The following is a 24,760-nucleotide window of genomic DNA, read 5'->3' as shown; positions in this document are numbered from 1 at the left end:
CGTCAATGAAAATCACGATTTAATTTTCGGGAATTTTCATAAATCTCAATTCAGCTGCTGATCTAATGATTTACGTGTGCGAAGCCGCAGGTAAACACAAGTATGTTTTATAATAATAAGGGGCTGTTTCACCACCCATTGATTAGCGTTAACCGACGGTTAAATGTGATGCCGTCTCCGTCTATTCGAACAAAACAAATAGAGACGCCATCACACCTAACCGCCAGTTAACACTAACCAATGGATGGTGAAACAGCCCCTAGGTATACCCACATATTGTTTAAACTGAAATGTAAGATTTCTTATGTTTTAATTCATTACAGGCGCAGCCGGATAATGTCGAACAACTCATCAAGAAGCACGAGGACTTCGATAAGGCGATCAACGCTCATGTAAGTTGCAGTGATTAGATCGAGTGTCGCCTCTATGTATCGCCTACTACGTAGTGTAGTAGCTTAAGGACCTACGCTAACTGACGCGGTTTGCACGGTGCGGGTGGATGCCTGTTGAACAATAGTATGGGCAGCGCTAACTGCGCGCGTCGCGTGCGCAGGATTGTGCCTGCAGGCCCTATGTGGTATATAAAAAATATAGGTAGCAATTTATTAAAGGGAAAATTATTGTCAACCCTGGCACGTCATTCATTGTTGTCGTTCATTGTGGCGTTCTAAGGGGGAGGCCTTTGTCCAGCAGTGGACGTCTTCGGGCTGATGATGATGATGATGATGGCACGTCATACAACCGGAGTTAGCATAGATTGAGCAGAGGGTTAGTTACCCTTTAATTTTACTGAAATAGGGCTGAATTAATGAAAAATAATATGTATTTTTTTTGGTTGTAAGTCACGATATTACGGTTTATAAGGAACCATTACCCTTACCACAATTCTTCATAATTGTTAAGTTTCTCTCATACAAAAAAGTGACAGTTATGTGATATAGGGGTCCGGTGGTTTTTTTTTTTTATTAGTTTGCGGTTATGTAGCTTCCAAATGTACAGTTACTCTCAAGTCTTACGTATATACGATGTATATATGACTATTTCTCAACACAGCGGTAAAGGTGATAAAAAGTCACATAATCATCCAATAGAAAGTTTCGATGTAGTTACAAAATTACGATTTTCTCCTCACAAGATTTCGTGACGTTTTCCTGACGTCAAAAAACTTTGGATGTTTTATGCAGTTTATGCTTTATGCTCTCGTCCTTAGTGTTAATAATTTCTTGACAAAACTGATGTCTTGTCAGTTTCGTGACGTGACAACTTTTTCAGAAATACTCTTATATATTTACTCCCATGACCGTTCAAGCTATGCTTAGTTTGGGACGAGGTCAACTGGTGTCAATTGTGTTTATTTATTTACTTGTCCAACTATAAAAAAGGTATATTAGGTACAATAAAATTAAGTAAACTAAAACTATAATAAATCTAAAAATGGACCCTGCTGCATGGTACCAAAGATGCTGGCAGCATTTCCCCGCTGGATCGTAAGACTGATGCGTTGAGCGAGGAAACTGCCAGCTCTTCGGTCTCCCTTGGTATCTCTGAGTCTGTTTGATAGATCTTTGAAGAGACTCAGAGCGCCAGGGCCCCACGGAACAAGGGTCTCGACGCCGAAAGGTACAAAATCATATTCGCACCGAGACCACTGTATTTTCCTGCTTTGGCAGTTTCTGCCATTTCTGCTGCTGCTGCTGCCCTTATTGATGTTCGGTGGAGATGAGACGGGGCCAGTGTGTCAACACAAGTTGCATCCCACACTAGCACACGTCCCATACTTCACGGAATCAGCGACATTCCGTCCGATCTCTTGCCGTCATTTCTAGATATGCCTGTTGGCTCTAAAATAGCGGCACATTGACCGTAGCAAAAGACCGACGGATAATATAGTGTCAATTGTCCCGTGATATTTATTTATTTATCTTACTACAGGAGGAGAAGATAGCTCAGCTCCAGACCCTCGCGGACCAGCTGATCGCGTCCGACCACTACGCGGCCTCGCCCATCGACCAGAAGCGGTCCCAGGTGCTGGACCGCTGGCGTCATCTCAAGGACGCGCTCATCGAGAAGCGCTCCAGGTGAGCTTAACATTACCTGAGTGTAGGCTGTAGTGATTGACTAGGCAGATCTATAAGACGAGCGTGTATGGGAACGTTGGAAGAGGAAGGCCTAGACGAACGTACCACGATCAAAGCGAGACGTTCTGAAGAAAGTTCGGGTCAGGAGTACTCTTGTCGCGGAGTAATCCTAGGTTCACAGTAAAATTTATAGCGACAAAGTATTTAGTCTAGAATAGTCTATATTTCAAGTATATCAGTAAATAAAGCATCCTACTTTCAACTAGGATTGTATACATTTAAAGTACTCACATTCCTTTCAGCAACGGAACCCTCAGGTTCCTTGGGAGGACCTCCCAACTCCCCTTATAGTCCATCCCAAGCCACCAAGAGCCTGGCACTTCAAGCTCAATTTTACATTCAATTCATGTTTTAATATTCTGTGCCATTTCGGTTGCTTTCAACTTAACTTATATGCTTTGTCTTCTTATTTCCCATTCATATTTTCAATAAGACAAATTACTCACTGAACTGCAGGTGTTGAAATTCATCCGGACTTTCCAGGCACTTCAAAAACTCACCCTCTTCGTCAAGCTTTATTTTTTCTTCTATTCATTTTATTCTCTCCTGCAATCGTACCAACATTAGCATCCCTCAGTAGGGTTACTAGCACACAAATTTATTAAGATGTGTCTCTACTTACAGTTTTGATGTTTTCGCGATAGTTCGCGACAACTCTTAACCGACGCACGAAAAGATTGATGAATGTAGAGGAAGCGAGAGTTGTATGCCAGGAGCGTAGCAAGTGGAAGGATGTAGTCTTTGCCTACCCCGTTAGGAAAGAGGCGTGATTTTATGTATGTATGTGTATGTAGGCAGTAGTGACGTAACGAATATACGCATTCGCGGGTTAGGTGGAAGTAATACTTTCGTAGAGAGCTTACATACAAATCAACAAATAAATATCGACTACAAAAAAATATTCTTGCAAATTAAATTCGACCAACTTCCAGTGGTCTGATTGGCTGAAATTTGGCATACTTATGTAAATTGCGTGATAATACAATAATCTGGTAAGTAGTGACATCATTGTAGTCCCACCTGGATCATCTCCGCAGGACGGAACTCCTCAGCGGTTTATGACATCGACTTGAATGTTGGTACGGAAATGTAGTTGAGATGACAATGCAAGTACAGGGCAAAAAAAGGGGGTGACACTCTTCCCCGGCCCGGATAATACCGGGATGGAAATACCGACACTGTTTTTCTTGTACACGCCCATAGAAGCTCCTGTCAGTTTCTATGGGCGAGTACACAAAAAACAGGGCCCGTATTTCCATATCGGTGTTATCCGGGCCGGGAAAAAGTGACACCCAAAAAAAGCTTTTATTAAAAATTATTTTTCTAACAGAATCTTTTTTCGTACAGATTGGGCGATGAGCAGACGCTGCAACAGTTCTCACGCGACGCCGACGAAATGGAGAACTGGATCGCTGAGAAACTGCAGCTGGCGACCGAGGAGAGTTACAAGGTAACGTTAATACGTTTTAGGTAATCCTAATGCGACCGCGGATCGGCAAGCGCAACATTCTAAAGCCGACGTCTCGCGGCAAAACCTTTCATACACGGGTCAAACAACTTTTTTGTGCTGCTTGTTGCCATGGTAACGTCTCCCGAGTGCCGTGGTGGCCTAGTGGTTTGACCTATCGCGTCTCAAGCAGAGGGTCGTGGGTTCAAACCCCGGCTCGCACCTCTGAGCTTTTCGAAATTCATGTGCGGAATTACGTTTGAAATTTACCACGAGCTTTGCGGCGAAACCTGTACAAACCTGCGAAGCAATTCAATGGTGCGTGTGAAGTTCCCAATCCGCACTGGGCCTGCGTGGGAACTATAGTCCAAGCCCTCTTGTTCTGAGAGGACGCGTGTGCCCAGCAGTGGGACATATATAGGCTGGGATGATGATATAAGAATTTATTGCTGAGATCGTCAAAACTTATAAAAATAAGCAAAGATAAAAAAAACAATAAAATACAATGTACTTACTAAAAGTACGATTTTATGACGTACAAATCCACTAAAATTTAGTAACTTTGACAGTTTAAGGCAATTTCTTCATGGCTCATCTCTTAGGCATGCTAACACATAGTATACATATTTCTAACGAAGTGTATCAGTAATGCCACCTGAGAACCTAATACGGGACAGAATGTCAACACTAAAATGTTGATTGACTCACGATTTATGACTGAAAATCACAAAAGTTTGAATCAATCAGTGGCGTAGCGTACTTGGGGCGGGGGGCGGTCCGCCCCGGGCGGCACATTTAGGGGGCGGCAAAATACCATAAAAATTAAATGGTATGTGTGAAGTTCCCAATCCGCACTGGGCGCGCGTGGGAACTACGGCCCAAGTGTTCTCATTCTGAGAGGAGGACTGTGCCCAGCAGTGGGACGTGTACAGGCTGGGGTGATGATGATAATTCCATAACAAAAAAAAATGTCGCACCTACGATTCGGACCGATTAGCCCGGGTGGCTGATACCCACGATATGCCACTGGAACCAATGAGGGATATCGTTTTTTGTCTTTCTAGATGGCGCCACTGCTGCGTGAGGTTTTTAAGTGTGGCTTTCCAAGTCTGTTATTATGGGCGTGAAAACAAAGTTTAGATTAAAATCATATTTAATACATCTTAAAACCGTACCATAAAAATATCGAGCAACCACAGTCTTGCGTAGTCCCGTTTTGTTCGGAAAAAAGGGAGGACAAAAGTTTTCGAAAGACAAAACTGTCTCAAAACACAGACATTCATTGCCCCGTAACGCATAATTGCCATAATTAATTTCAGGTAATGCAAACTATTCACAAAATTATTCTAATTATAAATAAACCCGCGTAGCTCACCTAAGAACTATGAGATTTGACATTTCGAAGACCTCACGCTACACTAGCGCCTCTAGCGGCGAATTCATACGCGATAGCCCTCATTGTCTGACTCCCTTCTATTTTAGGACCCGGCGAACATCCAGTCCAAGCACCAGAAGCACCAGGCGTTCGAAGCGGAGCTGGCGGCGAACGCTGAGCGCATACAGTCCGTACTAGCCATGGGCGACAACTTGGTGCAGCGCGGACAGTGCAGCGGCAGCGAAGACGCGGTCCAGGTAACTTGGCAAAGGATGTGAATGAATGTATAAAATGAACGAATGAATGTAATGACTGCATGTGTGAATGAATTAAATGAGTGAATTAATTAATGAATGGATTTTTTTCCAGTCCCAAACTGTACGAAGGAACTAGACCTAAGATCTATGTCGAAGTCGACTGATTGTCTCGGGCGTTAAATTACTGAACGTCCTTGTCTATACAATGACCTAACCTAGCAACGTAATGCAAGACAGAAAGACTCGATTCTAGTATATTTTACTGTTTTGGACATAAATAAAATTGTTTGATTGTAATTCTGAAGATTTAAATCTTAGCTGAAATAAAAAAAATCGCAAATATTTTTCGGTAGTGCAGAATTAGATGTGATTTTAGCATTATTTATTCATTTACTTCTGTACAGTGCTTTTCTGAATTTCTGTTAATTTTGGCTCAGTTTATTGATAAAAACTACCCGGTAACTTTTAAAAAAAAGTAGTTGAATAAATTATATAAGATAAAGCTCTATTTGCAAAATTCTCAAATTTGACAACAGATGCTGACGTGACGTATAAGAGACATTAAAAAAAGTCACTTTTCTAACCTTGCTAAATTTTTATGAAATAAAAACACATATACAGTCCAAGGCACAAATACCGTCAAATATAAAATTGTATACATCGACCTTATCGATTTGGTGAAACACATTTTTTTTCTGTATGTTTATAATAGGTAGAGTCATTCACGATGACGCGTGCCGTGGTTCTTATTACTATGTCATTAACGTCTAATTTTGACAAAATCACGCATCTTCGTAGATGGCACTAGGTTTAATTAACATCTTTTATCAGGCCCGCCTGGCGTCCATCGCGGACCAGTGGATGTTCCTGACCCAGAAGACGACAGAGAAGTCTCTCAAGCTGAAAGAGGCCAACAAACAGCGCACCTACATCGCCGCCGTCAAAGACCTCGACTTCTGGCTCGGAGAGGTTAGTATTAGAAAACCATTCTGTGTATATTTCAATAGGCCCCTGAATGGTTTGAAAACACACTTGGACCCTGTAGGTGGCGCTGCTGTCGGTTGTTTAGCATATTCAATGTAGTGTTACTTTTCCGGGCAGGACAACGTCTGCCGGGTCCGCTAGTCTTTATGTATAAAACCAAGTCGGATTTGTTCGAACACTTATAACACGAGATCATTTGTCTCGTCCCGAATAGCAGAATAACTATTGAAAACATCGGAAAATTTGCGAAAAAATTTAATAAATGAAAAAACATTTTCTCATTAAAAATGTTAATGAGTTGTTGAGATGTTAATTAATGAGTTTCGTAACTGTCAAACATTTAATTTTCATCCCATCCATACGGTAAACTCTCCCCTCAAATTCAAGAACGTATTAAGGTTTCGAATCGACAATATATTTCCACAATATTGAGATAATTATGGCGTTTTTTAGAGTATAAAAATGTAGAATAATGTCAGTAATGAAAAAGGATTGACATATACATACACATTGGTTGTCAAATATTTATTTGGCATGCTTATAAGGCGAAATATCCCAATACGATCTCAATACCGTTATTTTTCATACTTGGCGATTCTTTTGTGTCGATTTTTTTAAAGTAAACTATCAGTGATTGATAGTGTTTTTGTACGGACGCTGGTTTGATCGCAGTGGTTATTGACTAAATCGTCAACGTACAGGTGGAAAGCCTCCTGACCTCTGAGGACTCCGGCAAAGACCTCGCTTCGGTGCAGAACCTGATGAAGAAGCATCAGCTCGTCGAAGCTGATATCCAAGCCCACGAAGACAGGATAAACGGTAAGAGGAGGCGTAGATGATGATGATGATGAAGAAGACTTTATTCAAGCTCTTGGCTCACCTGATTATTACTGAGGATCTCCGCGTTTGAGCGCCTGCAACTCCAGAATTGCCAGTGCACCCTAGAGAGGTTAGATTTTAGATAGAATCATATGCCTTAGGCTACCTAACGAAGGAAAATCAGGGGAAAAAACTCAAATTTGCTATACGGGTAATATATACCCTGGATTAACATATAGGCTACTTTTTTCTTTGCCCGCGACTTAGCTCGCGCAAAATTAGTATGTAGTTTAAAACTTTGTGATCCTTTTGATCCCACAGGAACCATAGATTATTTTGGAATAAAAGTAGCCTGTATGTTAATCCAGGGTATTTGTTACCTGTATGGCAAATTTTATGCAAATCCGTTCAGTAGTTTCTGCGTGAAAGAGTAACAAACATGCATCCATCGCCATACTTAAAGAAATGGCTTATTTTTTATTGTCCATCTTCTTCCCGCCATATCTAGTGATATATTGATCTCAGAGAATAAAATGTTGATATCAGAGAGATGATTGATCTCGAGAAAGAATTTTACGTAGATTACTTATGTCTTAGAACATTTGTTGCTGTGGGCCAGCGTTTACGAGTTATTTACGAAAAACTAAAAAATTGGACCTGTACACCCCCCTACAACTATGCCAAAATTCGTTTATACACGAGTGTTTTCCCCTGAGAGGCAGTTTTTGGTCCTCGTTGGGTAGGCTACCTGTGTAATTTAGCGGTTATCTTACTCACCACGTCGAGTTTAACTCGCAAAGAGCATGATTAACGAGTTTAGTCTATGGTTGAGCATAACCGTGTAAAAAAATATTAGGGTTCTGTACATCAGAAGGAAGGAAACGGTACCTAGGATGCTCTTCAACCAGAGATGTGTGATGATGTGTTGCGACGAATGTGTTTTTCATGGACTAATAGAAAAGCTTTATTTACCTCGCCTCGCTCCGCTCAACTGCTTCCTCCGGAGCGGTGCTGTGCGAGGAATGCGAGGATAGATAAATGAAGGGTTTGGGGTCCATCCATAAATTATGTAGTCACCCCTTTTATTGTTGAGGCGGTTTGTGACACAGGAACAAAATAAGTGCGATAAGGTGGGGGGGGGAGCTAAAAATGGTCAAACCAACAGTCGAGTTCATAAACTTATGAGTATTGTTAACGGCGTAGAAGAGTGTTCAAATATTTTATATCAAATTTTTGTTCACAACCTTATGAACTCGACTGTACTATGGATGGCTCCTTCTATTTTTTCGTGAAAAACATTCTACACGTAAAGTCACCATCAGATATTTCGGAGAGGTCAAGGTGATCAAAAATATCGAAACATGCATTCTAATACCTTAAAATTAGAGTGCATGTGCCGATGATAGCGACTATGGATGGCCCTCTATTGGTCCATGAAAAACATATTCCACGCACACGTTCGGTACGGCCTGATGCTGATGCGTTATTTCCAGACATGAACGCGCAAGCGGACGCGCTCGTGTCCAGCGGTCAGTTCGACAGCGCCGGCATCGGGTCCCGCCGCGCCGCGATCAACGAACGGTTCGAGCGTGTGCGCAGCCTCGCCGCGCACCGCCGCGCACGCCTCCACGAGGCTAACACGCTGCACCAGTTCTTCAGGGACATCGCCGACGAGGAGTCGTGGATCAAGTGAGATACTAGATGGTCTAAGATCTAAACTTGAAAGGATCGTCACCGGTCTGATAACAGAATGAAACCTATTTTATGACAAATTAAGGGGCTGTTTCACCATCCATTGATTAGTGTTAACAGACGGCTAAATGTGATGCCGTCACCGTCTATTCTAACAAAACAAATAGAGACGGCATCACATTTAACCGTCAGTTAACACTAATCAATGGATGGTGAAACAGCCCCTTAGTATGTTAGAAAAAATAATAGAAATGTTTTGCTAAAAAAAATCCTGAACGGGATATTTTTAATTATTTAAATAATGTTTGGTAAATTTTTGCTTCATCATCGAGATAATAAGAAAATACAGGTGGTAGGACCTTCTGCAAGGTCCGTCCGGATTGCTACCACCATCTTGCTCGCTAATCCTGCCGTGAAGCAGCAGTGTTTGCACTGTTGTGTTTCGGCGTGGAGAGTAAGACAGCCGGTGCAATTACTGGCTGGTTACTATAATTTCATTAGATAATATAATAAATTGTATATCATCGTAAGTACTGTTTTATTGTAAACACGTTGATTGTCTGCATTTTATTAAAAAACAATAAAAATCATTAAAAAAATAGCATGTCCAGGATTTTTTAACAAAACCATTTCTAATATACTAAATATATTATAAAATACATTTCATTCTATTATCAGACCGGTGAAAATCGATGTAAGCTTGTATCTTCTACTGCTAGGTAAATAGTTTAATCGGTGAAAATAGTAGATTGTAAAGTCCGGTCGCGGATCAGGAAGAATTTCGTATAATGACCTTTCACTATTGTGTCTCTGCTCGCGCTTAAATATTTGCCGTCGCGCTTGCACAGATGAATTTGTAAGAATGCGACGACATATATTCACGCGCGAGTGACAGAGACAAGTAGTGAAGGTCATTGCGTGAAATTCTTCGTGCTCCGCGACGAGTTGACTGCAGTTTGAGTCAGGCAGCCGTAGCTATTCGCTTGTCGCATTGAGTTAACGCATTCTGTCTGTATCCAGGGAGAAGAAGCTCTTAGTGGCGTCTGACGACTACGGCCGCGATCTGACCGGCGTCCAGAACCTTCTGAAGAAGCATAAGCGCCTCGAAGCGGAGCTGGCGAGTCACGAGCCAGCCATCCAGGCGGTGCAAGAGGCCGGGGAGAAACTGATGGACGTGTCCAACCTGGGAGTGCCGGAGATCGAGCAACGGCTGAAGGCTTTGGGTGAGTGCAAGGAGTAGAGGATAGATCCCGATTACTTGACAACTCCTGATTTTGACTTTTGATTTTGAAAATATAGATAGTGTTTAGCGAACAGAAAACTTCAATTAGTTGAAAATTGTATTTATAATGTTTTTTTGAAAAATCGATATACCTGTCTCTTTCTCAAACGTTTTTCTCTATGCAGCAAGTATGGCGCTAGTTGCGTATGAAGTCACATGCAATTATGTCTTTCTCTGTCTAATCTTGAATTTCAAACCTTTATAACTTTGTTATTTGTAAAGGTAGCTTAAAAATTGTTTTTCTATTCGATAACAGGCATTATGGATTTTTAATTTATAAAACATATAAAAAATAGTCTAATACCGTATTTGATTTTTATGCACTCTTGATTAAAAACACCTTAGTTTTAAAAACGTTACAAAAATGTTCGTAGGATTAAAATAAGTTTTTGGTAAAAATTTCATTTTTATACAAGCTTTTTTTGCTGACTACTTTTTGTTGACTGTATTGTTTCCCAAACTAAATTTGCATATCAAATTTCAAGTCGATGCCATTAACCTTTGAAGAGTTCCGTCCTGTGAAGACGATCCTGGCCGGACTACCAGAATGTTACTGCCAGATTATTGTATTGTCACGCAATTTACATAAGTTTACCAAATTTCAAGTCAATCCGACTAAGTACTGGAAGTTGGTTGAATTTTACTTGCAAGATATGATTACAGACAAACAGACAACGGGACAGTTGAAACTAAATAAAAGCTTGTAATAATTACCTTGTAACGTGGTCGTTTGTCCAGCTCTGGCGTGGTCGGAGCTCCAGTCGCTCGCCGGGGAGCGCGGTGCCAAGCTGCAGCAGTCGCTGGCTTACCAGCAGTTCCTGGCCAAGGTCGACGAGGAGGAGGCCTGGATCAGGTGAGCATCAGTCGTTCCTACTTGGACCGTTCGTACCGTCCGGTCCGAGTGACACTGTTTACCGGCCCGGATAACACCGACCCGATATGTCGTGTTCACACGCCCATATAAACTCATGCCAGTTTGACAAGAGTTTGTGTGGGCGTGCACACGAAATATCGGTTCGGTATTTCCATATAGGTATTATCCGGGCCGGTAAATAGTGTCACCCTCCGGTCCGATACAGGGGAGCCCATTGAATGTGAATGACTTTCTGCCAAGTTTCTTGCGGCGCATTGTTTTTTGCAATTGTCTTTCTGAAGAAAAAGAAGCCTTCTTTGTGGCATAATTGGAGAATAAACTTTTTGATTTTTTGTTAAATGGGGTACTACGAGTATTTTTTAAAAAGTTGTCCATTTTCAGTTGTCCACTTATAAAAAATATATATATTTCCTGACGCCATTTCAACGCAAAAAATAAGTAATATTGTGTTTATATATATACGAAACCTTGTGGTAAAGGTGATAAAAAGTCAGATAACCTTTGTTGTTGGATCCAATAGAAAGTTTCGATGTAGTTACAAAATTACGAGTTTTCCCTAACAAGATTTCGTGGCGTTTTTCTGGCGTCAAGAAATTTTAGATGTTTTATGCAGTTTTATGATCTCTTCCTTAGTGTTAATAATTTCTTGACAAAACTGGTTTCTTGACAATTTCATGACGCGACACTGTTTTGCGAAATACTCATAACTCAGCTCTGTTGGTATTTGGTGGTCCTTCCGTACAAAGTGTTCGACGGTCGTTTGAACCTCTGCAATTCCCGCAGCGAGAAGCAGCAGCTGGTCGTGGTCGGCGAGTGCGGCGACAGCATGGCCGCCGTGCAGGGGCTCCTCAAGAAGCACGAGGCGCTGGAGGCGGAGCTGGCGGGGCGCGGGGAGCGCGTGCGCGAGCTGGCCGCCGAGGGGGATCGGCTGCTCGCCGCCGGGAACCTGCACTCGGAAGCGCTCCAGCACAGGACCAGGGCGCTCCAGGTACGGAAAATTGAACCGACTACGAAAAAAAAAACTTGAAAATATTTTTCTACCAATACTGTATTTGACAACTGATTTTGCCATGTCTTATATTATTATTATGAAAATATAGATATACAGACAGTGTTTAGCGAAGAGAAAACTGAAATAGGTTGAAAATTGGATTTATAGAGATTTTTTGAGAAAATCTATATACCTCTTTCTCAAGCGCTTTTCTCTATACAGCAAGTATGGCGCTACTTGCACTTTTTTTTTTTTTATACGACTGGATGGCAAACGAGCAAGTGGGTCTCCTGATGGTAAGAGATCACCACCGCCCATAAACATCTGCAAACCAGGGGAATTGGAGATGCGTTGCCAACCTAGAGGCCTAAGATGGGATACCTCAAGTGCCAGTAATTTCACCGGCTGTCTTACTCTCCACGCCGAAACACAACAGTGCAAGCACTGCTGCTTCACGGCAGGATTAGCGAGCAAGATGGTGGTAGCAATCCGGGCGGACCTTGCACAAGGTCCTACCACCTTCAACTTGAGCGCAAGCATGGCTTTCTCTGTCTAATCTTGAGTTTCAAAGCTTTATTTATGACTTTGTTATTTGTTAAGGTAGCTTAAAAATTGTTTCTCTATTCGATAACAGGCATTGTGAAGTTTTAATTTATAAAACATAAAATAATCAAATACCGTATTTGATGTGTTGTTGTGCCAGCAAGAGTGATAGAAGCCTAATTTCCAAGGTGTAACATTTAGATCGGTCAGTATGGGAAAGTCTGTAACTACTCGTATAATACATTTAAAAAAACTTACTCATTTCGGGAATCGAATCCGGACATTTGAAAAATTAAACCTGTCTTTATTAAATAATATGAAATACAATGCATTTTATTCATTCTAGCAATCGTGTTTCATAGTATCATTTATTGCTTATGATTATGACCTACACTTGCTATTTCATCTCCTGACAATCGAAGTGAAAAGGTGAGTGTAAAACATAAAATGAGCCATTTTTCCCTCGCTAAAAGGTATATTGTAAGTGAAAAATTGTTTCTACTGTTGCTATTTCATTTCCTCGCCATCGTCGTGTAAAACTTGGGCATGAAACCCATTTTCCCCTCGACGTGTCTATTCACCCTCGCCGTACCGGCTCGGGTGGCTATATGAACGTCTCGGGTAAAAAGACTCGTTTTATGCCGTTGTTGTACAATATACTATTTCTGTCAGGCCAAGTTGGAGAAGCTGACGAGCCTAGCGGCACGCCGCAAGGCCGCCCTCGTGGATAACTCGGCGTACCTCCAGCTGTTGTGGAAGGCGGACGTGGTCGAGTCCTGGATAGCGGACAAGGAGACCCACGTGCGCTCCGACGAGTTCGGCCGTGACCTGTCCACTGTGCAGACGCTGCTTACCAAGCAGGACACATTCGACGCGGGTGAGGACCTACCTTTATCATCAAAAGCATAACTCGTATAATTAATTTACTATAGTGTTGTGTCACAATCGTTTATTTTTTAGTCTCTACAAATTGTAGTTGCATTTTACCTCGATCGTGCGTTTAAAGTATCGGTTTAAGTATCAATCGTTTTTTTTTTTTGTCACTGTTAATTTTAGTCTCATTCCACCTCGTTCGTGTATTAGCGTATATTAGAACAAACATAAATTAAAGCGTCAAATTAATTAGAGTCCCAAGCAAACATCAAGACATGCGTCTAAGGTAAAATACTTCACGAAAAATGAGATGCTACAAATTAATTATGCTAATGTAAAAAGCTACGCGAGAAATCGCGTCAAGTACAAGATTCTAATTAAATTTTGTTAATTCGCGGTGAAATGCTATTCGGTGAATCGCTACGAGGAATTTATGCTTTTGAGGTAAAAGACTTACAGCCTTATTCATAAAAAGTTAGAGCCTCCTTGAAGGCTCCTTGAAGGCCCGATGCTAAAAAACATGATTCATAAACGTCTGTTAGCGCTAATCAGTCGATCAAGGCTCTGCTAAAGTTAGAGGACCGTAGACCCTCCTTTATATCTCTGCTAAGTCACAAAATGGCCGCCACAAGTTTGAACAGCTGACTTTGACTAGAGCAAAAAACCATAGGTACCGAAGATATTTATAGTGAAGGCAGGGCTACGCAGATTAAAAAAAAACAGGAAAATTTATTTTCAGGAATTTGTATTTAAAAATCCTCTAAATTAGCAACAATAAATTAACAATAAATATGAATAAAAATAAGGATGATTAACATAATTATGGCTTTTTGCACAACATAAACATGCGGATCGGAAATGGCGGGAAAACAAACATCTCGCTTTTTATTTTTTTTCTGGTAATTTGCTGTCACTGCTGTCAATTTTTTTTTTAATTATCGATTAGGCCATTTTTTGTCTTTGATTTGTCAAGGTGGCCAACATAACGCGTCTAATCCGTCTATCAGCAGCTCAACAACTAGCAGACTGCTAGCAAGCGTTTATGAATCATACTTCTTGACAACCGTCTAACAAGCTTAATCAGTCTGCTAAGTAACAGACCGATCAAACCTCAATTGAGGATTTTTATGAATAAGGCTGTAAGTAATGACTCAGCCGTAGGGCATCCCTTGAACCTTAGGCCTCTCCCATTTTCTATAACACCGTCATCCGCAGGTCTGGCCGCGTTCGAGCACGAAGGCATCCAGAACATAACCTCCCTAAAGGAGCAACTGGTGGCCGCGAGCCACGAGCAGACGCCGGCCATCGTCAAGCGGCACCAGGACGTGATCTCTCGCTGGCAGCAGCTGTTGGCTGATTCCGCGGCGAGGAAACAGCGGCTGTTGGAACTGCAAGACCAGTTCCGCCAGATCGAGGAGCTGTATCTCACCTTCGCCAAGAAGGTAAGTCTTTGTCAGGCGTCCTATACAACGTGTTATTTTTGATTTCCGTTAACTTGAGAAAGGAAGAATTAAAAAAAAGGAAAAAATGGTTTATTAACACGGTCCCAACAATACCGCAACCAGACAATAAAACACAGATAATATACATCGTAATTGTGACCAGTAGTCACCGAAAGAGGGGACAATCTACACTACAGGTCAAATGTAGTTAATTTCTCTAAGACACTAGTGGTCTAACTTACTGTTTAAAAAATAATTCTGAGCTTAGATAATTAATTATTAGCAGTAAATCAGAGTAAAGGTTCTTAATTTGCGACGTTTTCTCAAAGTCCATATCTAATCCGTTTTTAATTCACACATACTCTTATTTACAAAAGAAAGTTAAACTTGTGGATTTTTTTGATGACTCTTATGTGTCACGTCAGTGCCACTTGTCAAGTTTGTTTGTTTTGCAATTCAACTATTATCAATGACTGCGAAACTATTATATGCATGAAAAAAAGATTTTTAATCTAGTTTTAAGTTTTTTTTTACTTAAATCTTGTTTCGCCCGCACAGGCTTCGGCGTTCAACTCGTGGTTTGAAAACGCCGAAGAGGACCTCACTGATCCAGTGCGCTGCAACTCTATAGAGGAGATACGCGCCCTACGTGACGCACACGCGCAGTTCCAAGTGAGTATACTCCGTACACATGTATCTACAGGGTGTAACATTCAGATCGGTCAGTATGAGAAAGTCTGAAACTATAACACATCTTCAAACTTTTTTAGTTCTTTAGAATTAAATTTGTCGTTGGCCAGATTTGTCGCTGCAAACGAGCGGCGAGCGCACCTTCCACTGTTTTCTTGCACGGTTCTGATGTTTCCAGGCGTCGCTGTCGTCGGCTCAGAGCGACTTCGAAGCGCTAGCGGCTCTCGACGAGCAGATCAAGTCGTTCAACGTCGGCGCCAACCCCTACACCTGGTTCACCATGGAGGCTCTGGAGGAGACCTGGCGCAATCTGCGCAAGATCATAGGTCAGTCACACAGTGGAACCTATAAACCCTCTTTCAATTCATACTTTCAACTCATTCAATTCTTATGCTCTTAAAGTTCGTGTTTATGCTGGGTCTAGGCGACTTAAAATGACTTTTTATGCTCCAGTGCATAAAGTAAAATCTTCGTCTAAGACAAAGGCAATCAGGTGTCAACAGCCACAGACAAATAAGAATCTATTTTTTTTAAGAATGTTTAATTTGTATAAAACTAAAAAATCAATCAAAATAGATCAATCAAGCTAAAAATTTATAATTATAATAGTAATTCCTGAACAATAAAAGGTACATTGTAAGTGAAAAATTGTTTCCACTGTTGCTATTTCATTTCCTCGCCATCGTCGTGTAAAACTTGGGCATGAAACCCATTTTCCCCTCGACGTGTCTATTCACCCTCGCCGTACCGGCTCGGGTGGCTATATGAATGTCTTGGGTAAAATGGCTCGTTTTATGCTCTTGTTGTACAATCTACTATTTTGGTATTAAAACTAGCGGACCCGGCAAACATCGTGTCTGGAAAAGCAGTACTGCATTAAATATATGAATAATAATGATTTATTGGCTGATAAAATAGATACGCTAAATTACAAAATATGTATACACGACTTTATGCTCTTAACATTAAGGCCGTTTATACATATTTTTGCAACGTTGGCCGTGTCGATATCTTTGCCCTTGACTGTACTTAGCAGGCGAAATATCGTTTGTATCGTGGACGTTACGGTCTTGCTTGCAATGAGGGCTATCGCGAATGAATTCGCCGCTAGAGGCGCTAGTGTAGCGTGAGGTCTCCGAAATGTCAAATCTCATAGTTTTTGGGTGAGCTACGCGGGTTTATTTATAATTAGAATAATTCTGTGAATATTTTGCATTACCTGAAATTAATTATGGCAATTATGCGTTACGGGGCAATAAATGTCTGTGTTTTGAGACAGTTTTGTCTTTCGGAAACTTTTGTCCTCCCTTTTTTTTCCGAACAAAACGGGACTAAGCAACACTGTGGTTGCTGGATATTTTTATGGTACGGTTTTAAGGTGTATTAAATATGATTTTAATCTAAACTTTGTTTTCACGCCCGTAATAACAGACTCTGAAAGCCACACTTAAAAACCTCACGCAACAGTGCGCCATCTAGTGAGACAAAAAACGATAGCCCTCATTGGCTCATTTATTTATTTTAACTACTATTTATCTAGCGATATTTCGTCTGTCAATTAGCCCTTATTGTGGGCTGTGGGATATCAATAATCCCACATCGTATCTTTATATTTTATTCTGTATCTTTATATTGTACTAAAACCTTGATGTGTGCGTTCACAACAGCGGAGAGAGACGTGGAGCTCACCAAGGAAGCCCAGAGGCAGGAGGAGAACGACAAACTGCGCAAAGAGTTCGCCAAGCACGCGAACGCGTTCCACCAGTGGCTCACCGAGACCCGGTCAGTATTTTTTACTTAACCATTGGCACACGATGATTCTTTTGCCTTATGAGGGCAGTATTTCGTCACTACTTTAAAAAAAACTCGTATCTCAAAATGGATAATTTTTCTAAGGGCACTTTATGACCATTACGTCAAGGTTAAATTTTGTTGACGTATTGATTTGAGATACGAGATTTTTTCAAAGTAGTGACGATTTGTCATTATCAAAGCCGTGAATATTGACGTAAAGGCTGACCAGGAATATAAAAAAACCTGAAGCGAGGGCAGCACTTCTACGTTTTATATTGCAACATTCTTTACACTTACTACACAATACCTATTAGTCATTGACAACGGTGTCGGTGATGTTATTTAAACGAATATTTTCTAATCCCTCATACTTTTTCTATGACTTATACTTTTATACATTGTGAATTATTTTCCTTCCAAGGCTGTGGGTAATCTTCGGCATTTTAACGCACAAAAACACAAAATAAGACTTTAAATGAACACGCGCTAACAACGTTAAACTTTGACAGCAATAGATAGATGACATTTGAATTTAGTGTTACCAATGCATGAAATTAGTTCTATTGGTTTTTCGCAATATGGCGAGGTTTTTTATAATTCTGGTCAGCCTTTACGTCCATCTTACCTACATTTTGTGTAAAAGTTTTCAACTTAATCGGTTCAGTAGTTTTCAAGCAAATTGGTTGTGACAGTTGAACAGACAGACACGCTAGCCTTAGAAGAACCCTTGCCGTTCCGTTTTTTTGCTTTTGAGGTACTGAACCTTAAAAACAATCGAATCTGCAAGCTTATTCTCTAATAAGTGCTTGTTAGCAAGCCAGTATATCTCAAGCGGTACACCCTTCTGGTGTATCTTATAAGATCTTACAAATGGCAGCGAAAAGAGATAGTGTCTGAGATTGTGATTGCAAGCGCGTAAGACACTGTAATCTCTGAAAGGCAAAAGGTATATACAATACACTTGTAGCTAACGAAGCCTTGATGCGCAGGTACCAACTGCTAGGCTGGAACGGGTAACGTATCCCCGGTGGACTGTACGATAACATAACCCGACTTTGTCCACAGCTGGTTAAGGAACTAAGTATATACTCCCATTTCATTCGGCATCACAAAAGCTGAGTCAAAAACGAGGGTTCCCTGGTCAAACCCGATAAGTCGAAATAATAATGACCCCGATGATAAGGACCCCGGACCTAAAGTATGGAAAATGTGGTTTTAGTTAAATATCCTGAGATTTTGATATGTTATAGATTGTAAAGTCCTGAACAAAAGTCTCTAAGGGTGCTACCTCTGTTTCCGAGTCCCTTATAGTTTAGTGTTTTATACACTTTTGTTCAGGACTTTGAAATCTGTGACATATCAAAATCTCAGGATATTAATTTAACTGAAACCACATTTTAAATAATTTATTGAATCAGGCGTTACTTTGCGGAGGTCCATATCAATGAACTAAAAGAATTTCCTTGCTCACCCGCGACCTTACGATAGCTAAGCTTATGCAAAATATGCGTGGTCATGCAGTTCCTCCACCTCCACACTGTAAGAACACACACAAATCACACAAACCCATCTATCACCACCACCACACTACACTGACGCGTTTCGAACTCAACCAGAGCTCATCTTCAGAGTGACACAACCGTACACCATGCTACCAGTTGTTAGAGTCTAAGTTGTTAGAGTCGTAGTCGAGGTCGCGGGTGAGCAAGGAAATTCTTTTAGTTCATTGAAACCACATTTTCCATACTTTAGGTCCGGGGTCCTTTTTATGAATTATTCCTTGTCTTTTTTAATGAATAATGTTCCAATAACTCGATCTAGCATATTGCATAACCATGTGTGGATAAAGTAAGGCTTTAGATGTCGTTACGTGAACACAGTCCGTGCGTTTCCCTGTACTAATCGCGTTGTTTATAACGAAATACATGTGATTTTTACTTCGAGGCCCAATTCCGTGAAATTAAACGAGAACCATTTCAGGTAACGAGATGTTCCTTGAACCAGTTCAAAAGTTATTTTTGTTACCTCAGAACTTCGTTATTTCTGTGCAGATTTCAATATGCTTTTTATGTTTGAGAGGATTTTCTTTCCTTTTACCCACCATCCATTGATTAGTGTTAACTAGCGGTTAGGTGTGATGCCGTCTCTATTTGTGTTGTTCGAATAGACGGAGACGGCATCACATTTAACCGTCGGTTAACGCTAATCACTGGATGGTGAAACAGCCCCTTAGTCTCATTTAAAATTTGAAAAAAAAGAACTAAAGATGAAAAAGTAGGGGGTATTTTTTTTTGCTTTTTTACTGCAATTTTTGTTCCAAGATCAATTTCTATCTTGAATACAACTGACATTGAATAAAACAGTAAAAGTTTTGACGCCATTGGGCCTTTGATATCTATTGAGTGTTTTAATATTCCTAGGTGTTCTAACTTTCTAATTTTAAACCCTATTTAAAAGGCCTAACGTGTGGCCGCGGACCGCGCGACTAATGGCATAACGAGAGTTATCTCTGTTCCCACTATTCATTGCGCACAGTGGTTTCTTGGCAGAGGAAACGTAGTACCCCATCTGGCATAATCTTGCTTGCCCGAAACACACTTGTTTACATGTCTCATAGACTTTTTTAGCACAATAATTACTTCGCATAAAATACACTTGGCATAAAACTCATTTCGCATAATTTCACGTAACAAAATTGTACAAATATTATCCCAAGAAAAAATGCACATAGAAATGAATTGCTAACAGTAAAGTGGGTTAGGTTAGAATTGTGACCTCGCAAGGAAACAAGCTGGTACAATCGCCATCAGATATTTCTGAGCGGCCAAGGTGATCAAAAATATCAAAACATCAACTCTAATACCTTAATAAGAGTGCATGTGCCGAGATTTTTGACCACCTTGTCCACTCCGAAATATCTAATGGCGACTGTACCTACCAGCTAAGTAGGTTAGGTTAGAACTAAAACTCTACACATAACTTACATCATTAAGCCCAGTTATTTAAATTATTAAGCCCAGCCCACTTATTAAGCCCAGTTATAGATTTGCAAGAAAAATGCTGCAAGTTGTATTAGGGCATTTCTATCTACCGTTGTATTGTACCCTGAGTTTATCTCTCCGATGTTAACAAAATTTGGAAGGTAGACTCAGTCCATGATTCCGAGCTGGAAAAACAGGGTCTCCAGATGTGTCCGTTTTGTTACGAATTTTTCTTAATATTTTTCGTAACAAAAAGGACACATCCACACAATATATTGGGGACACATCTGAAAGACTCTGTTTTTCCAGCTCGGAATCATGGACTGAGTCTACCTCCTAAATTTTGTTGAAATCGGAGAGATAAACTCAGGGTACAACGGTAGATAGAAATGCAAGCAACAAAAATATACATACGTTTGAAGTGCCAAAAATATGTATACAGAACTCTATTGCCTTAACATTAAGGTCGTGCATACATATTTTTACACTTTGGCTGTATTCATATCTTTGTTGCTGACTGTACATTGTGAGTTCGTAAAGAATGAGCGCAGTAATATAATGCTACTTGCACAATTTTTCTTACATATCTAAACTGGTATTTTACTCACACGACACAAGGTGTTAGAACAAACAAGATTATGCGTTATGAGTTGCGGCGATATGACAATTATACCAAATCTACAATACGAGAATATGCCAAAAACTTTGTACTGAGAAAACGCTCGCAGCGCCGCTGGTCACGCGGAGTCGTCGCCTGCCGTTAGCCTTAAATTGTAAATAAAGGACCAATAATATTAGTTGAAATCAAAACTTTAGTCTTCTTGCATGATGACATGGCGTTGATTTCAACTACATAACTGATAATACGGCTATGTTTCGACCAGAAACGTGCAAGGAATTTGTTTTTCATTAACCCAGGGTTTCTCAAAGTGGGGTAGGGGTTCGCTATTCGACGGTAGGGGGTTCGCGACAAGGTTTACGTGATGGTGGCTGCAAGACTGGCAAGATGATTAAGATTGGTTTTTGGAGTCTTTTTGTATTTTTTATTTCAACTCCAAATTTGTTACTTATGTGTTTTTTATTTGCTGTTGTTTGTATTTTCGTTGGCAAGACGATTCTTACTTATATTTCTTACCTTTTATTGAAATAAATAATATACATTATATTATCATGATGATTGAAATAAAAATAAACTTAGTTTCTCCAACAGCCAGTTTTTTTACTTTCTTTAGGGGGGGGGGAGGTAGGGGTTCGCTGTCGTCTAGAAACTAACAGGGTATGTGGAGCCATAAGTTTGAGAAACCCCTGCATTAACCAATATGAACCCTTCATTTACCTCGCCTCGCTCCGCTCAGCTGTTTCCACCGGAGCGGTGCTGTGCGAGGCGAGTTAAATGAAGCGTTCCTATTGGGTCATGGAAAACATTCCTCACAAAACATCCTCGCACATCTCTGGTTGAAACGCACGCAACCTTAAGGCTCTGTCTCATCACTCTTGTTAATTTTTATGTGACAGATAAATGTGATGCCGTCTCTGTTTGTTTTGTCCGAATAAACAGAGACGGCATCACATTTATCTATAACAAGTCTTTTTTAAGTCGCGAAAGTAACGGAAAATCTTTTATAGTGATAATTTCTCTTGAGTTCTTTATGTCTTAACGTTGTGTTAGTTATTGGTATACATGTGCTGGTGTAATTAATTAATATTAATTTAAGTTTTTTTACTGTTCGTTAGACTGGAACTCTGTCCTTCTCACTTTTTATTTGTCTATTATAAGTCGGAGAAACGCTCTAGCCCCTAAGATACAGGTTCCTACCTAGTTGAGGGGACAGAATGTGGACCTTTTTCAGTTGTACCTTTATAGTAGATTGAAATTAATTTGAATGTAAATTATTGTTATTGTTGCACAATAAATCATTATTATAAAAAAAAATCGTATTAGAATAAAGCTAACGTTTGCGCACAGCACGTCCATGATGGAGGGCACCGGGTCGCTGGAGCAGCAGCTGGCGACGCTGCGGCAACGCGCGGGCGAGGTGCGCGCGCGCCGCGCTGACCTGAGGAGGCTCGAGGAGCTCGGTAAGCGGAGCTGGCGCACAAAAAAAGCATTAATTTTGGTGGAATCGCAACCTTAATGTCTGACATTTGATTAATAGTAGATTATTGTCGTGGCCCGGAAGTAGGCAATTGCTGGCTGAGTATGAGTATTAAACGGATGAGCTTGCGAGTCCGTTTAACTAATACGAAGCCAGCAATTGCTATTCCAGCCGAGACTAATATAAATAAACTTTTTCTCAATATATATTATAAAATTTAATTTTATTCCAATATTTTTCTTATGCTTTCTCGCCTATTTTCATTAAAAATAAACTGCAGGTGTATTTTTCCACCGAAAACACCACAAGCTATTTCAGACCCAATAGAAAAAGTCCGGAGTTCCAACTAAATATCTGATACCGGCCATTAGACTTGGCTGTATACGACTTGTGCCAACATTTCCATTGCCTTTTTAACTTAAAAAAAAAATTGTGACTGATTCATTGTTGCGCTAATTCATTATTGTCGAGCTAGCGCGCCTGCAATCTTTTTAACTTTTTAATTTTTTGCTGACCATAAACTATGCACTTCACCTTCTGATATGTAAAGAATAATGTCAACTTTTACGGACATTTTTGAGAAAAATATTTATAGGTAGTTGAATTGTAACTAGGGCATACACCCGGTTCTGCGAGTGCCTCAAGGAACCGGGTATTACCCGGTTCCTTTGAGGAGGTATTCGTATGTATTTGTGGAACAGGGTGCATGCCCTAATTGTAACATAACGACCGCTTACTTTCTCAACCTCGCATCTGGCCATAAGCATTGCTTTAGAATCAACTTTATGTTAAGTATGATAAAGTGTTGATTTGTTTGATACAATTCGAGTAGACGGGCTCTATTTACCGTTGTACCCTGAGTTTATCTCTCTAATTTCAACAAAATTTGGGAGGTAGACTCAGTCCATGATTTCGAGCTGGAAAAACAGGGTCTCCAGATGTCTCCCCAAAATATTGTAGGGATGCTTATGGATGTGTCCGTTTTGTTACGAATTTTTCTTAATAATTTTCGTAACAAAATGGAGACATTGTTTAAATCGTAGAGGAAACTCAGGGTACAACGGTAGATAGAAACGCCTAGACACGAGGTTGGAAAGTAATGGACGATAAGTTATATTTTAACTGGCGTTACATTATAACGAGAAACTCCAGAGACTAACCTGACCCCTTTCCAGGCGCCGCGTTGGAAGAGCACCTGATTCTGGACAATCGCTACACGGAGCACAGCACGGTGGGGCTGGCCCAGCAGTGGGATCAGCTCGACCAGCTCTCTATGCGCATGCAGCATAACCTGGAGCAGCAGATACAAGCTCGCAACCACTCCGGTAAGTACTTGAACAGCTGTATCCCTAGTCTTAACGTTTTTAGGGCATTTTCACTTAAATGGCGCTAAAAAAATATTTTTTTCTGTGTTATGTAATTTTGGGTTCTACTTAGAATCACGAGCACTATTCATTTGGACGAAGTAAAAAGTGTCCCTAATTAGTTTGCCAGTTTTGTGACTTTTTTTTCATACAGTTTATATGGGTTGTCAGTTTGTATGGGTTGTTGTTTGTAGGATGCCTGGAAGAGATCGCTTTGAAGCGATAAGGCCGCCTATTGCTTACCTCAGAAAGTCTCTGTGTATATACCTGTGTTATCTGTACTGCTTGCTATGTGTTGGTGTGCAATAAAGAGTTATTGTAAGTTTTATGCAAAATTGGGGGCATTTTTTTTTTCGTCAAGATCCATAGTGCTCGTGATTCTGAGTAAGGAGAACGTAGAATTACAAAATTTTAAAAAAAATGCGACGTATGAAAATGCCCTTTAGCTGATCTTCAACAATGTGTCTGCAAAGTGTTGCAAAATATTACAGCGAGTGATCGCCAGTTTTCCAGACAGCAGCATGTATATACCGAATTACATTCCAACCCGTCCAGCCGTTTAGCAGTAAACAGTAACACATACACACACACACACGTAAAAACTTTTGCTTTGCTTTTTTTTAATACATTACTAACATTTTGCTGACCATAATTAGAAAGCCCCGTAAAACACACACACGCACACACGCGAGGGTGTTCAGTAATAAGTTGGTAATAACAATAACCCATCCATATCGGCGTACATCCCGAATCCCGATTGCATCTAAAATAATCTAAATGTCTGGATAACAGTACCCAATTTTCAATGATTTCTATGTGTTATCCGCAGGCGTGAGCGAGGACGCGCTCAAGGAGTTCTCGATGATGTTCAAGCATTTCGACAAGGACCGCTCCGGCCGGCTGAACCACCACGAGTTCAAGTCGTGTTTGCGAGCGCTCGGCTATGACCTGCCGATGGTGGAAGAGGGCCAGCCCGACCCCGAGTTCGAGGCTATACTCAGTGAGTACACGTACCTGGAGACGTGTGGAGAGAGGTATGCTTGGAGTTTCTTTGCGCGATAGAATCCGGAATACGGTAATTCGTCGAAGAACTAAAGTCGTCGACGTAGCTGGAAAAA

At 40.7% G+C, this 24,760-nt stretch overlaps 1 protein-coding gene across 1 annotated transcript in view; it reads left to right on the top strand.

Annotated features, from left to right (window-relative positions):
* alpha-Spec (alpha spectrin) overlaps positions 1-24,760 on the top strand; it is a gene marked incomplete in the record, with an annotated part of 80,177 nt that overhangs the window by 52,628 nt on the left and 2,789 nt on the right. The window contains 18 exon segments of the mRNA XM_074104160.1: positions 324-392; positions 1,933-2,078; positions 3,486-3,588; positions 5,068-5,217; positions 6,049-6,186; positions 6,903-7,020; positions 8,514-8,709; positions 9,733-9,935; positions 10,733-10,847; positions 11,652-11,856; positions 13,075-13,279; positions 14,491-14,717; positions 15,276-15,389; positions 15,586-15,733; positions 17,075-17,189; positions 22,149-22,261; positions 23,454-23,603; positions 24,472-24,642. Of these exon segments, the coding sequence (XP_073960261.1) occupies positions 324-392; positions 1,933-2,078; positions 3,486-3,588; positions 5,068-5,217; positions 6,049-6,186; positions 6,903-7,020; positions 8,514-8,709; positions 9,733-9,935; positions 10,733-10,847; positions 11,652-11,856; positions 13,075-13,279; positions 14,491-14,717; positions 15,276-15,389; positions 15,586-15,733; positions 17,075-17,189; positions 22,149-22,261; positions 23,454-23,603; positions 24,472-24,642 (2,686 nt within the window).

This window comes from Choristoneura fumiferana, chromosome Z (genome assembly GCF_025370935.1).
Source record: "Choristoneura fumiferana chromosome Z, NRCan_CFum_1, whole genome shotgun sequence".
Classification (NCBI taxonomy): domain Eukaryota; kingdom Metazoa; phylum Arthropoda; class Insecta; order Lepidoptera; family Tortricidae; genus Choristoneura; species Choristoneura fumiferana.
This window is presented reverse-complemented; position numbering and strand designations above follow the sequence as displayed.